The 15476-nt window shown below is 45.9% G+C and overlaps 1 protein-coding gene across 1 annotated transcript; it reads left to right on the top strand.

The window, feature by feature from the left end:
• The first annotated feature begins 503 nt into the window (after positions 1-503).
• ltn1 (listerin E3 ubiquitin protein ligase 1) lies at positions 504-11467 on the top strand. The gene is made up of 32 exons (XM_068744574.1): positions 504-545; positions 1675-1881; positions 1971-2069; positions 2203-2433; positions 2529-2581; positions 2701-2881; positions 3249-3422; positions 3657-3847; positions 4198-4345; positions 4446-4703; positions 4858-5160; positions 5383-5583; positions 5675-5716; positions 5806-5995; positions 6088-6327; positions 6426-6567; positions 6640-6790; positions 6939-7149; positions 7254-7410; positions 7582-7695; positions 7781-7908; positions 7993-8128; positions 8200-8344; positions 8652-8865; positions 8982-9219; positions 9324-9401; positions 9530-9716; positions 9808-9973; positions 10071-10291; positions 10404-10598; positions 10784-10951; positions 11304-11467. Exons 1-32 carry the CDS (start codon positions 504-506, stop codon positions 11364-11366), a joined length of 5274 nt encoding a protein of 1757 aa, XP_068600675.1. The 3' UTR covers positions 11367-11467.
• The last annotated feature ends 4009 nt before the right edge of the window (positions 11468-15476 follow it).

Below are 15476 nucleotides of genomic sequence, written 5' to 3'. Positions count from 1 at the left end.
TACTTCCGGTTTTGATTTCTATTTCGAAGTAAAATTTGGTGACTTGAAAACGTCTGTCATTAAAACTGTTTACCAAGGCATTCATGTGTAAGAAAATATTTGCGCGTATTTTCCTGTTAATTCTGGATAAACTACAGACAGATGTGTGGAAACGGTCCGCTTTAACGAATATTTAAATTCGTGAGGTTGGCGCGTTGCATTTAAAGTTTTGGCCGGAAACTCTTGTTCCACGCAACAGAGAGGCTTGTTGATGTGACAAAAGCAAATGCACGAGCCCTACTATGGTGAGACTATAGCCCCGCCCTAATCTGCCTTTAACTGGTTTACTCCTAATTCCATGATGACGTAACAAACGGTACCAGCCAATCAAAGGCAAAGTAGAGTTCGTCTTACCTTCAACGTAGTAGGAGTCGGCATTTAGCAACCAGTAGCTTTCGCTAATGAAAACAATCTATTGTAGCCTTTGAAGAGAACTGAACTATTTTAAAGATTAATACGTATCGATGGGTGGCAAAAATAAACAGCGAACTAAAGGAAATGTTCGGGTAAGTACCGATGTCTGTTCTGGTGTTTAAGAAAGACTGTCAGCAGCGTAAGCTAATGCTCTGCTTGAAGTTAACATGAACTAAACGCTACGTGTGACTCTTTTCACAGCCATTTCACAATGACAGTAATTTGTACCTTACAGGTACACGTAGACACAATAGTTACTATTTGGAAGGCTTTGTGCTCTTGATAGCATCCTTCTGTTTGAGGATTTTACATATCGTCGTTGTACTCAGCTCGTACTGGCGTGCTAAATCACTTTAAACCGATGGTTTCATGCTTCATCTCCATCGTTATCGTTTTTTTTTTTATTGCCACTGCCATTTCTCGCTTTCTTTGGACCATCACTCCACCTCCAAAGATTTAGTGACAGCCACAAAAATAGAGGGAGCTCAAACAACAACCTGATTACCCCCTCCTATAGGACTAACATGGGTAAATCATCTTTTTACAATACGGCCACCCAAGGGTGGAACTGTTTGACTCCTGCCCTCAAAACATGCACCTCTTTGGGCTCCTTCAAAACGGCCCTAAAAATACACCTTTCAGGGGGACAGAAACGGAGATGGACATCACAACTCTCTCCGGATCAAACCCCCCCCCCCCCACCCCCCTTTTTGTCCACCTACGTTGTACATAGTATGTGTCTTTGTAATATGTTGTTATTTTGCATCTGTGGTGTAATTTATTTTTATTTTGTTGTTATTTTGCACCAATGAGTACTTTAATATTGGATTTATTTTTAGTTTTATGTGTATTGTTAAATGTCGATGGTTTATGTACTAAGGTATTTCAACGGAAACAAGACCGCAAGGGCTTTTTGGAAATGCTCCTCTTAGACAGGATGTTTGACTGTATTTGTACTGTAATACATGCTACTGTGTGACTGTACTTGTACTCCAACATTCTATCTAATAAATATATTCATCATCATCACTTATAAGGAATACTCACAGATCGAGCCACAATCACGTAAATAATGGAGACGAGCACGGAAGGTGGCGAATACCCGAACTGGTAACAGGTTTGCTCGTGTCTCGGAACACTCGTACTGTATGTCGAGGTATTACTGTACTATGTTTTTTTAGGGGTATTTGATTAAAATCATCCAATCTCTCCCTCTATCAGCCGTCCAGTAGCAGCCGAGCTGCCGAGGCTCTGACTCGGGACGGCGGCGTAATTCCCGGCTTCATGGGCTTCGGCACGGCGGTCAATGTTCAGCGGAGTTACGTCCCCGCTGTCCACGGCGCGGAGGACATAGATAACCTCGTGGATGCTGACTTCCGTCTGGTCCTCAGGAAACTGTCCAAGAGGGACGTTGTCACCAGAATGAAGGTGAGTTCATTTTGGATAACTCTCATTTTGTCCATAGAAAACACCTCAATAGTTATGTGTCTACTCTAAATGGCGCGCATTCTTCTCAGGCTGTGCAGGACTTTGGGTCTATGTGCCAGGAACGGGATGCAGAAGAGGTTAAAGGCGTCCTGCCTTACTGGCCCAGGATCTACTGCAGGATATCAGTGGTGAGCTGCTCACTCACCACGAACCTCTGGAGCGTTCTCCCTCTCTGCCGAGCAAATTAATGTCGAATGTAGAATTCCAGGGACAAGCGGGCAGCTTTCAAAAAAGTTAACATCGAAACCCTGTGTCTATCAGGACTGTGATCGGCGCATCAGGGAGGCAACCCAGCAAGCCTTTGAACAGCTGGTGCTCAAGGTGGGACGCAGCTTGGCCCCCTTTCTGAAGAGCCTGATGGGCCACTGGATTCTGTCCCAGTGTGACACTTCCACTCCTGCAGCCTCTGCAGCATGTCGGGCCTTCGAGGCTGCGTTCACAACCGCCAAACAGCCCGAGGCGCTCGGCTTCTGCAAAGAGGAAATCCTCAACGTGAGTAGTTGTGGTATCATTAGTGTAAAAACAAAGTCAACCGAGCTGTCATTGAATCGGTTGGAAGTTTAACATTGAATGTTTTATATTCGCAGGTGCTACAGGGTGTTCTGTTAAAGGACACTGCTGATACACTGAGTGATCCACAGTAAGTCAGAAGCTAAGCTAATTATAGCATCTGTGTTCATCTCTCTCTCTCTCTCTCTGTGTCTGTGGACACTATGATAATGCGTTCTGTCACAGTCGCTGCTTCCATCTGCTCTCCAGAAGCCTGACAGAGGAGGCGAGAGAAGCCAAATATGTGCGGATGCTGACCAGCTCTCTGCTGGGGGTGAAGAGACTGCTGTCCCTTCTGCTCCCGAGTGACAGGACGGCCCTCGAGCAAAGACTCGCACATCTTGTTAACTCTGGGAAGTTCTGGAAATACAGCAGGCACCAAAGTCCACAGGTACTGGCACAGAATAGAGCTGGCTGCTTCCTGTGACAGTTGGCACGGGCACGCCGGCGGTTCTCGAGCTGGTCTCTTCGGTATATTCACATATTGCAGTTTCTTTCACCTAAAATGATTTGTTATTATGCATTTGTTACCGATTCCTGAGCGCATACGGCTTCATTTTAATATGGATCTGAGTAGATTGTGGTGGAGTGAAGCTCGATTAGGTGCTCTGGTCACGCTGCAGTTATATGTAAAGGAAGCATTTTAGGGAGAAGCGTCGACTATAGAATAAAATGTGTAACACTTGGATGTATTCAAACCAAATCAGTTATAGCTTTTATTGACTGTGATAATAACTATTCTCTGTATCGCACCACAGGTGCGAGGGGCGTTCTTCGAGACGGCGTGCGCTCTGTGTGAGTTCACTCCCCGGCTGGTCGAAGCCGAAGCAGCTCGACTTTGCCCAGCCGTTCTCCTCAGCGCCGATGACACGGATCCTGCGGTGTTTCCTACCGTTTGGCGGGCGGTTCTCCACGTTGTGTCAACAATCCCGGTAAACGTGCACTTCACAGAATGACAACACCGATGCGGTAATATTTATGGTGCTATTTTGTCCGACGTCTGTGTTATTACAGTAAACTTAATAAGTAGTGCAAGAAAGAATGACACCTGCCAGAACTGGTTGAGTCATAAGTATGTAGATAGCGATGATGATGAATCGTGTTTTTATCAGGCCGGTTTATAGTTCTGTTGCGCCTAACCTTATATTTTCCTGTTGCTATTTCAGGGTTGCTGGACACATGTGAATGCTAAGAAAGGATTCTTACCAAAACTTTGGGTGCTTCTGAAAGAGGGTGGCAAAGGCATGGCTAAAGCGCTGCACCCCAGTTTGATGCCCCTCCTCAGCAAACTGCCCCAAGAGGTCACCGAACCAACCTTGGACTTCTACACCGTCTTCTTCACTTCATTTATACAAGGGTGATTTGTTTTTTCTTTCTGTGTGGATCCATGCTCGGCTGAATCGTACATTTAGAGATTGTATAAATATTCTGTAACGTTTAAACGTTTGAAGCACAAACCAGTATTTAGTTGGGATAAAAGACTTGGGATGAAGTAGATTGTAAATGGGTCACGGAATGGGAGTGGTTTGTGTCAAATGGGTCCAGGTCTGATAAAAAGGTTCCGTTCAAGCACAGTAAAAGGGGGAACCGCTTCACAGTCATGGAGCTGCAACGTGATTGTTTTGCCTGCACGTTTTGTTTTGTTTTCTTGTAAATCCTATTTCCGGTCTCGTCCTTTCAGCAAGGATGTTTGTGCTTTTGTCTCAGTCTCTCTAGTGAGCGCGCAGCAACGAGCCCATCAGAAAGTGCAGTTATAGTGACTTCGGTTGTCGAGTGCTTGAGATACTGCGTGATGTGCCACATTCAGCAGGAGGAGGGTCACGGAGAAATCCGGACCATGCTTATTTCACAGCAGGTGGGCTCACACAGTCCCACTTTCTTTTTCTAAAAGGTTAAATCTGTTCGAGTCCATCCACACCTTTCTTACACGTGTCCTTTTGCGTGTTGCCTTTTAGCTCCTGCCGCTCCTGGAAAAGGCCATCAACAGTCCCTCCCTACAGAACGGTCCACTTTTCCTTCTGGTCACTGACATGCTTGCGTCCTGGGAGAAGAAGGCCGGTTTATACAGCGACGGTGAAACAAATGGCAGCAAGGATGTCTTTCAGGGGCTCCTGGCAGTTTTCTGGGAGGAGCTTGGTGCCATGTTTGTGCGTTATGCTGACAGGGAGGAAGCAGATGCACAGGCTTTGGAAGGCATTGCCGCTTTGTTGCAGGTGAGATTTGTTTCGGTTCAGACACGATCCCTTCTGAAATGTTGTCACCAAGGATACAGCCGATCAGTGAGTTCAAATGAAATAAAAATTCAGGCCAGCGAATCACAAAATGTCTCCATAAATGTTTGTAATGTGTTTTCGTGTTTGTCTCCAGGTGATGCGCTACCCGGAGAAAGTAAAAAGAAAGCACATCCTGAAGAAGAAATCTGTCAAGATTTGTTTCTCCAAGCCGGAGGACAATGAGAACGCTGGAGTTGAGGGCGATGCTGTCGAGAAGCCTGCGAAGACGGTTCTGAATGAGGAGACATCTGGGTCCCCGCAGACCCAGCATTTTGAGGATGTGGTGTGCCAGCTGGCCCAGCTGTGCCTGGCGCATGTGAAGGAGACAAAGTCTGAGAAGCATCTTGTTTTCCTCTCCCTTCTCCTGCAGTCTTTTCACACACCCAGGGTCTTCAGAGTAAGTCGTACTTGATCATTCGTGGTCGAAGGGCAGTTCATTATCAGTTGTGTTCATATGTTCGAAGGTGATTCTTCTCAGTGAGTTTGCAGGATTTAAAAAACGCAAAGTTGAAAGGGATGAATTCAGTATAAAAAACGCTAGCGTGATCCTTTCAGAGTGCATCTTTCAAGTCTCGGGTTTTTAGCATCTCTCAAATGTAAATCTCCCTACATTGTGCAGACATTGGTCCAATGGGATGATAAGGCAAAGGATGAGGTGATCATGAAGAACCCGGCGATGCAGTTCCTGCTGCAGCAGGTGGTGCCGTGGCTGGCGGAGGAAGGGCGCGGCGACACCAAGCACCTTGTGGAAATGGTGTTCAGTTCACTCTGCTGCTGCAGCAGGCAGGAGACCACGCGCATCCTCAATCACATCGCCACGGTAACAGAAACATAGAGCTTTCATGACATGACCTGATGCCACTTCAATGCTGATTTGCTGTTTCCGTGCTGACCTTCATTCTGCTTTCTAGATGGATTTACAGTGGGGCGTTATCCTTCAGATTATACAGCGGGTATGTTATTCTGCTTGACGCACCCTTTCACCTACCGAATAATAGCATTTCCATTGTTTTCAATGTGCTACTGCTCTGGGTTCTTTCAGGCACGTGCAGCTCCTGATTCTCTGAGGAGCTGTGGCGATTGGCTGAAAGGCCCCGTTCTGGGAGAGCTGCTCCTGGCTTTGGCTGAGGAGCTGTGTGAGGTGGGACGCATCCCCTCCAGGCTCGTGTCCCCTACAAACGACCACGGTTGGACGCTTATCAGCCTGGTCCTCTCGCAGCACCACAACAATGGTGAACGGTGAATTTTCATGGATTTTGTTATTAGTTGGCAAATCTTTTTCTCATCTTTTGGATTTTGTTTTTTCTTTTGTTTTCTTGTGCAGAGCCTCTGATTGGGCCCGTCTACATGGGAAAGATCTTAGAGAAGCTCCACACCACTCTGTCTGAGACCAAAATTCTGTCGGACGCAGGCAACATGGAGCCGCTCATCTCCTTCATTTGTGACGTGGCCTCCACGTTCTTCTCCTCTGTACAAAGCTGCCTCCTGCTCCCCTCTGCTGAGGAACTCCTGCTCACCGTCTTTCATCTCACAGCCCACGACCAAACAGCCAGCCTCCTGTCCGGTAAGTAGCTGCACAGCCGACGAGCTTGCTGTATGTACTTGTCAAAGTAGCTGAACGGTTGCTTCATGTTGAATTAACTTTGAGAGAGTCACTTTTAGATAAACTGAGGAAACTGTGCGTTGCTGGGGTTCGGACTTTGGTCCACCACTCTGATGACGAGATCAAAGCAGGTGGATTCCTTCATTCTGCAGCCACATGGACGAAAAACCAACTCCTCTCTGTTTCACTTGACACGAAAAGGTAACAAACCCCTTCCCCCTGAAACGTGATTATTCTTCATCTCAAGATGTGCTTCTTCACGTTATATTTTAGTTTGCCGGTTCTGGTTTTGGCTGTTCAGACCGTAGTGGAGACGATCGCCTCAGTCTGCAGCAAAAACTCCTGTTTGCTCATCCAGTTCTTCAACCAGTTGATGCCCAGTGAGGCAGAATGGACACAAATCAGGCGAGCCTTGCCTCCCCAGGTGAGCCAGACCGCCATCAGTTAAAAAAAAAGAACTCATTCAGACACTTTCATACATGCTGCAAAAGGATTTTTGCCTTCTTCAGATCCTAAACACTTGGCATTGGTGCATTAATATTTCTCGTTTTTTTCTTCTTCTTTATTTGCAGTGGGTCAAAACCCCGTTACTTTCCAGCTGCCATCGTGGAATTTGTGAAAATTCCTCCATTGATATGTGGAAGTTTCGGTTGTCAGCCAGGTTGCCTGCCCACCTGTGCGCCTCTGCCCTCTTAGGGAAGATGGTGCATCTTGTTGCATCCGCACCTTATGAAGAAAAGGACACAGCATGTCCATCAAACAAGCTAAACCTGAAGTGCACAGGTACACACAAGTTACGTTTTTCTGTAACTTTCTTTTTTATATAGCCATTTATATCATTGCATGATGCTCTTTAATGCATTTGTGTGTCTGCTTTCCTTTTGCAGTTTCAGAACTGTTGTTTGCACTGCAGTGGTGCAAGGAGGTGGAGTACAGCCCTTCGGTAGTGGCTGCGTATCACGGCCTGCTGACTGACTGGGGGCTGTCGGAGGGACTCCGTGGCCTGGTTCCAATGAACGACCTGCTGGAGGCGCTCTACTCCAGGTCAGCTCTACCTGTTCATTTCAGACGGAACATTAAGAGATTTTCTACATGAACAACATCCAGTCTTCTTAATATTTGGAGACGTGGCTACTTTTAATTTGTCTGGCAGTAAAGCCTGCCCTCTTCTGATGGAAAGCAATCCCCAATATGTGTGCATTTGTTGCTCTCTAGATCAATGACGGATGGAGGTCTATGGTCACTCACTCTAGAAAACTACATCCACACCGACGACTTGGCAGCGTCCTGTAGTGCCGCGGTGAGGACGCTTTACTGCAGTGTGGACAGGTGAGTCATTTGCGTGTACTTTTGGACATCAAACGTGTTCTTTTGCTACCATGTATTACTTATTGAATGATCTTTGTTTGGTCAGTTTCTTCCCGTTGTCTCGGAGCAAACTGAGCACGCTCCAGGCGCTCTGCCCCACCATGACCAGAGGAGACAGAGAGACCATCGTTACCCGCACCGCCGCTGGAATACTAAACTGGCGAGATGAAGATGGTAAGAAAACACACACTTAGAATTGACTACAAAATGCACATTTCATTTTGAACCAAACGCAAAACTCTGGACTGCGTGTTACAGATGTCTTTGGGTGCCTGGCCGGACTGCTCTGCTGTCTCGGATCAAATACTCCGGTGGAGGAGAAGACTCTGCAGGCGGTTCTGGCTACTGTGATGGAATGGAGGAACAGCAAGGAGGGCTGGTTCCTCTTTGGCAGGTAATATAATCACAAAATGTTTCTACATTGTTGTCACAGAGATATTGATTTGTCACGCCTATATATTTCAGCGACTTGTCTGAAGCAACCCCAGAACAGTTGAACCACGCCGCGGAGATGATGCGTTTCCTGTCCTGGCTGGTGACTCGCTGCTCGACAGTTCTCGGTGGCAGTCAGTGGGACTTCTTGCTCTGCTCCATGCTGGCCTGGTTGGAGGTGAGATGGAAGTTACTTGCTTTGTTGTTTTGAGGCGCCGAGGCTCTAAGCCAGGGTCAGCTGCAGGGCAAAGCCTCCGATGACTGTTATGGGTGTAGTTTCCAAGAGGACGCATGTCTCCTTCCTCTCATGGGGCGTGGACTCTCGCACTCTTGATGCATGAATTGTTTCTATTCCTCCTCCTCAACATAAAAAAAAAAAAATCAGTGTTTTATTCTTGTGAAACATTTTCAGCAACTATTATTAATGTCCTGCTTCTGCTGACCTTCACCAACGTTGACCTCATTCCCATGTTTTGTGTTCGCAGGCTGCCTGCGATAATGTGAGCAGCTTCTGGAACCCGTGGGTGCAGCTGTTCGTGTGCGAGAACACGGCATTGGTTATCAAATTGAACCACTTCTTTGCGTCATCTTCGCCTGATGTTCTCGAGAAGCTGCCTCCAGAACTGGCTGGCGAATGGAGAGACTTCTTCATAGAAGGAATCTACAGCCTGATGCTGCCTCTACCTATCAGCATCACAGGTGTGTGTGTGTGTGTCTTATTTCAGGAGGCGATGACACAATCATTTGGAGTAGAATAAGGTGCTAATATGTAACTGCCCCGATTTCATAACTTACAAACCATCGCTGAAATGCAGATGCCTTCGCCGACCCGGACGACCCTGCGTTCCCTTTGGCGGTCCTTAAGTCGGTCGGTGTGGCTCTGACGTACGTTCCTGCGAAGCAGCTGAAAGAAAACGCCCTGCCACCACGATTCGTTGCGGACCAAAACACCAACCTGCCCGAGCCGCTGCAGACGCTCCTCAACACCTTCTGTCCTCTGCTGCTGTTTAAGGCCAGGCCTCTGCAGATCGCCGTTTACCACCTGTTAGAAACGTGAGCGTTTGCTTGGCAGCGTGGGGTAACGTTTAAAAGCCCAACAGGAGACTGGGCATGATTGGTCACCTCTAATCACCATGTTTGTTTTTTTGTCAATGCAGGGTCATGCCTCAGCTGCCAGAGTGTGATGGAGAAGGAGACAATAGCAAGTCTGACGATGATGGCGATGAGCCATGCCTGTAAGTTGGGAGGAGGATTACTGGATACTGGATTCTATTATAGCACGAGTTCTAGCTAAAAAATGTCCTGTTAGGTATTTCTCGGTATCTTCAAATGATTCTTAGAGATGATTTATGTTTGTTTCCAGCTCTCCGCCGGCGTCTCTAATGACGGTCCTGTCAACCTGCGAGGAGCTGTGTGAAAGCATCCTGGCAGGCATTCAAGTAGGAGAGTTTGCAGTAGTTCAGCCTCTCAGTATGGAGTACTCCTGCATCCTGGGCTACTTGCTGGCATGGAAACTACTCCTCACTTTCTTCAAGTCCTCCCCTTCCCATGTGAGTGCCTGCCACGCGTCGTTGAGAACAACTTGTACTTACAGTGATAAGCAGCGTCACATTTCTGAATCTCCTCCCGATTTATTGTCAGCTGCGCGCCCACTACGCCCAGTACCTGAAGAAAAGCTGCGCGCTTAATAACCTCCTCCGCCACGTCTTCAAACTGATGCCCGAGAGCCCCGTCTACCCCGGCCAGGGCTCGGAGATGAAGGAGACTAAAACCTTCTTCACGGAGAGCCTGTCTTTGGTCGTTGACAGTAAGTAGCACAAACGGGCCTGCAGGACTTCTTTATACGCATCCTGTGAAATCTAAAATCAGCTTAGATTTCCCTTTCTGCGTTTTTGTCCCTGCAGAGAATGAGGGTGTCGAGCACGAGCTCCAGCACCTGGCCTGCGGCGTGTACTACAGCACCGTGAAGGACCTGCCCGCCATGGTGAGGCTGTGGTGGAACAGCCAGGAGAAGAGAGTGAGCTCAGCCGTGGAGAAGTTCACCATTAAATACATCAGTCCTGTTCTGTCCGCGGAGGAGATCTCGTCTGTCCACGCAAGCACTCAAATGTTCGACAGCATGACTGTAAGTTAGCCGATGCTACGGCCGTGTTACACACGTAGCAAGCAGAAAGGAGATCACATGAAAGACCACCAGTGGCAGACGGTGTATTTAGTTGTGTATCGCGTTACTCCAGGTGAAAGCCCGCTCGGCAGCGCGAGAGGTGATTGCTACCTATTCTGTGGATGACATCTTCATCGAGTTGGTGATTCAGCTGCCGCAGAACTATCCTCTGGGCGCTATCGCTGTGGAGAGTGGGAGGCGCGTCGGTGTCGCCGTGCAGCAGTGGAGGAACTGGATGCTGCAGCTGAGCACGTACCTCACACATCAGGTAGACGCTCGGAAGCTTGAACCCCAAGAGGCCAGTGTTTTGTGACGTCAATTTCAAGCCTTTAATCTCAAATCAAAATCTTTTGGTCACGAGCGAATTGCAGTAAAGATCAAAGGGACCACTAAGACACGGCCAGCAAAGGAGAAAGGGGGTAAAACTAACCAGGAAACTGTGTTTGTGTTCAGAATGGGAGTATAATGGAGGGCTTGGCCCTGTGGAAGAACAACGTGGACAAGCGTTTCGAAGGCATCGAGGACTGCATGATCTGCTTCTCTGTAATCCACGGCTCCAACTACTCTCTGCCCAAGAAGGGCTGCCGGACCTGCAAGAAGAAATTCCACTCGGCGTGTTTGGTGAGATTCTTGTGTCATGTAGCATCAGTTGGTGGGCTTCCAAGCCTCGTCTATGGATATATATATTCTGTTGATCAGCTTTTAGCTTTCTTTTGATCAGTCACGGTAAAGGACAGAGAACAAACTGCAGCTGGAGTAATTGGTGCAACGATGTTTCACCAGGATTTTTTACTGAGACCTAATTGAAGCCACAATTCATAAATCCACAGCCCGGCATTAGCTGAGTCACCATTAGTGGTCAATGTTGCTAATGCATGACAGCAGGCAGTGGAGTTTAAAGTGAACTTTGCTTTTTTGAAAGTGTTCCTTTGCTGAATTTCATATCTTTTGTGTACTTTTTCTCTTTCTACAGTACAAGTGGTTCACGTCCAGCAACAAGTCCACCTGCCCGCTGTGCAGAGAATCCTTCTTTTAATACTCAGACTGTGGTCGAAAAGGTCATGAAAAGGTCCGAGACATGAAAACCTTTGTACCTGCATGCAGCCGGAAAATAATGTAAATAAATTGGATTTTGAACTTGTCTACTTTTCATGGTGTCAAATCAAGAGTACTTGATTAGTGTATTACCATGATTATCTTAGCATTATGGCACTGATATATATATAAATTCTGTTATGTAAAAGCAGTGCACAGCAACAAAAAGCTGATCTGCTATCCTTACAGTGATGTTATACTGTAGTTTCCACCAGACCGAGTACAGAATGAAGTACAATGAATACCTTGTCCAAATGAGCTGCAATGCATGTGCAGAAATATCCAAACAACTGCAACATCTGGCACAAAGTCTGCTCATGCATATTTAAACTTCGTACAAGCATGAAGATGTTCTGCTCACAATATTTCACATCTGGCCTCATCATTAGGCTTGTATAAAGACTTTTAAAATCACAAACAAATCCAGCTATGTGCTGAAGATGCACAAATATGCTTTGTGAGGTTGTATAACAGATTTAGGGCGTCATTACTTTGTCTTATATAAGTTGAAGGTAAACTGTAATGAGCTTCCATGAACTGTTGCAGTAACCTGAGCCTCCAATCGCAGTTCAACGGTATTTCTCTATAACTATTACAGTAAGTTAACCTGTGCTAGTCGCTAAGAACAATAATGTAATTAGCCTCAGCCTGTGGCTGCTGGCGCCAGTCTCCCACACTCATTTATCTCGGGTCCACCTCCTCCTCATGTTGAGTAATTTATCTATTTAACGGAGGTGTGCACTCGTCACAATTGTTCCTATGGCATTAATTATGACAGATTAAGTGTGATCAATGGATTAATCCTTATCATTTGATCCGTGGTTTATGTGCGCTTGCAGGCAAGTGTGCATTTGTAATTCATTATTGCAGTCAGATCCGATCAATACATACAGCCTGCATCCATCATCATTTGCCCATGACCTTTTTTTTTTTTAATAGCCATTGATCTGTTTGCCAGGAATAAATATTTATGCTCAAATCCCCTCTCAGGAGTTTTGACACACACACACACACACACGTACACACTCTCGGACAGCATCAAATCCTATTGGTAATTATCTGCTTGATTAAGCAGTGGTGCTGATTTGATGAACTACAGTTATGGTCACACACACACACACACACACCCAGTGTGTTGATCCCCACCAGAAGATGGCAGCATGAGCCCGAGACGGGAACGACGCTGCTATTTAAGATCATCTGTGCACGATAAAACACAGATGTATTCTATCTGGGGAGGTCAAATTATCCATTCCTTCAGGATTTTATTGTTACATTTCCGTCTCATTTAGTTTTCCACACAAATAGAAAAAAATAAAATAATTAATGGGTGATTATAAAAAGGGGTTATAAAGGGCTCCTGTAGGGATAATTAATTTGCTATCTTTAATTACTGAAATAGATTTAATGACTAAATACAGATACAGTGATGAACGCTGTCGGATTGGGCAGATATAATTTCCCAACACACTTGACTATAAGGACGGGGGGGGCAGTCAACATGGAAACAGTGACTTCAATCATTGTGAGAATCGATGAAAATGGATAATCAATGTGGATACTTTCTGTTAGCTGCTTCTTTTATCATATGAAACTGGTGTTTCTGAACACAAGCAAAGCTTCACAGCTTCAGTGTTGATCAGCAGATTCCTTTCCTGAAGAAGAGCCCAGATGAGATTCTGCAGAGCCGTTGAGACGTCGTCCATCCATTAGCCGTCCTACATTGACCCACTTGCGCGAGGCTGCTCTGCTGGTACAATCTAATTATCAGCCAACCTGTCTGCAACAAACGTCAGTTCATTGGCCTTTGAACCTGATTGGTGGAGGCTCGGTTCCTCCATAATTAGCCAGGCCTACATAGCTCTCATTTAGCCCACCCCCCCCCCCCCCCTGACCCATTTTAAAAGCGTATTAGCATTCAAACCATTTGTTGGAGGCCGGTCTTATCCCAGTCAGGCCTGTCCACAACACTGCAGGCAACCGCTCAGCTCTGTAAAGGGCCTTTGAATTAGTCTTTGAATTAGTCTGTGAGTGTGTGTTTTGTGTATGACTGATGATATTAGTTCTATTGAAATAAAGCCCACATCTTTGAAGCACGCCCCCCCCCCCTCCTCCACCTCTGTGCTCCTCATTGTATAGCATACCTTATGAAATCACAAACCGCACACAATCAGCTGAGTTTGTGGAATGCAATCCTGGGAATCTATCACATAAATTTATCCCGAACATGCCAAATACCTAACATTTGCATGAATCATTATGACTGGGACGGCGGGGTGCTTTGTCTTCCACAGTTTAAATCTAGCATTATCGCGCTGTCATCACATGCAGACCTTTTATGTTTTTCTATTGCCTCAGCCATGTAATAGTGGCATTGAAGTACACCAAAGAGCAGATGGCCGAGGGCGACGTTTACAAAAGACCCTGCTTGGAACTGCAGTGGGTATGTTGAAAAAAGACAATTCTATATTTGTAGACAGTAAAAGAGAAGTTGAGAAATGAATAGAATAAAAAATAGAATACAATGAATGTGGTATTGATCTGACAGAAAGAGGAGTAGCAGTCAAAAGGAGAATTGCAGGTCTTGTCGGTTTCCTTTAGAAATGGTTAAATAAGTCCTGTGTGAAATATTCTATTTGTATATTTTATCAGAATGAGTGCAGAGGAGCTAAATCCTCCCTTTACCTCAACCGAAGCCTCAACACCTTTTAAAAGGGCATTTTAAGCCCAATTGAGCCGACTCTTTCCAAATGCATAGGACCGTTTAAGCATTCTGAAGAGCTGCTTAAGTTCACAGTCGAGCACCAGCGGCACCAGCCTGCCTACAAATAGCACAGGCCGTGTACTTTCTGTCCTGCAAAAAAAAAAAAAAAAAAAAATCTTGCTTGCAGCCGTAGTCAACCAAGCCCAAAGCAGAGCTCTAGTCGACATGGAAATAACAGCATATGAATGAAGCGTAAAGGGAATCTGAGCATGACCAAATCCTTTTAAATGCAACGAGGACAAACACGATACTTCCTGAATATTTTAGGCTACTTGTGCGCATGTGTGTGTGTGTGTGTGTGTGTGCGCGCGTTAACTCCTGCACACAAGCTAACTAGATGCAGGGACAGTAGGGCCTTAGACTTCAGGCAGTCGCTCACTGTGTTCATTCTGCAGCTTTGCTGCTATATATAGGCAGCTCTACTCTTTGTGATTCAGGCAGCAATTAGGTACCAGGCATGCGAATGAGAGCGACCTTTGTCTCGCCCCGCTCCCTTCATTTGGAGAAGCCCACAGACGTGGCAATATAATGCACAAACTCTGTGCACATTGTGATGGAGGCAAATAGCAAAGACTCGTATTCCCTTGAAACAAAATTTGATTTAGTGTTCTATTAAAACGGTCGCGCTCCTTTCGGCGTGATGCTGCTGTTGCTAAGCCCGAGGGTGTCGAGATGCATCATGCTGTAAACTAATCAGGTGTTTAACCGACAGCATAGAAAGGACACCGAGCGGAGGAACACTGGGGCAGAGAACACTTCTATCATTGTATAGCTTTAGTTATTTAATTTCACAATTTAACTGGAGCAAATTGAAGTAATTGTTGTCCATAAGAACTTTAGTTCTAGCCAGAATAGAGGGATGGCAGTGGTTGGGTTGGTGTTTTTCTTTTTTCCTTGTCAAGTGAATTCATCATGTTAATTAAGCTATCAGTCTTGTATTTTAATTCAAACTCTACATATCTTTACTACATGTTATTATAAGTCAGTGGACTCGACAAGACAAGGCCAGAAAGTGAGTATTACAGTGGGTGTGAGTCATCAGTGTCACACTGCTTTAAACATTGGAGGATGCGTTTCAATGGCGTATTTTACTCCAAGAAGTTTAAACGGCCTCCGTGTGTATAGAATAATGTCGCTTTAAGTAATAGCGAGCGACAGAGCTCAGAGCAGTGACGAGGTTCAAGCCAAAGCGCAGCTATATCCTGCTGCTATATCAGGAGTTGTCCAACTGAAATTACTTTGATTACAGTCTAATACGACTCAGGCTTTTCTCGAGGGGGCTAAATT

This window comes from Brachionichthys hirsutus, chromosome 10 (genome assembly GCF_040956055.1).
Source record: "Brachionichthys hirsutus isolate HB-005 chromosome 10, CSIRO-AGI_Bhir_v1, whole genome shotgun sequence".
In the NCBI taxonomy this organism is placed as follows: Eukaryota; Metazoa; Chordata; class Actinopteri; order Lophiiformes; family Brachionichthyidae; genus Brachionichthys; species Brachionichthys hirsutus.
The sequence above is the reverse complement of the archived record's forward strand: the minus strand, read 5'-3'. Positions and strand labels throughout refer to the sequence as shown.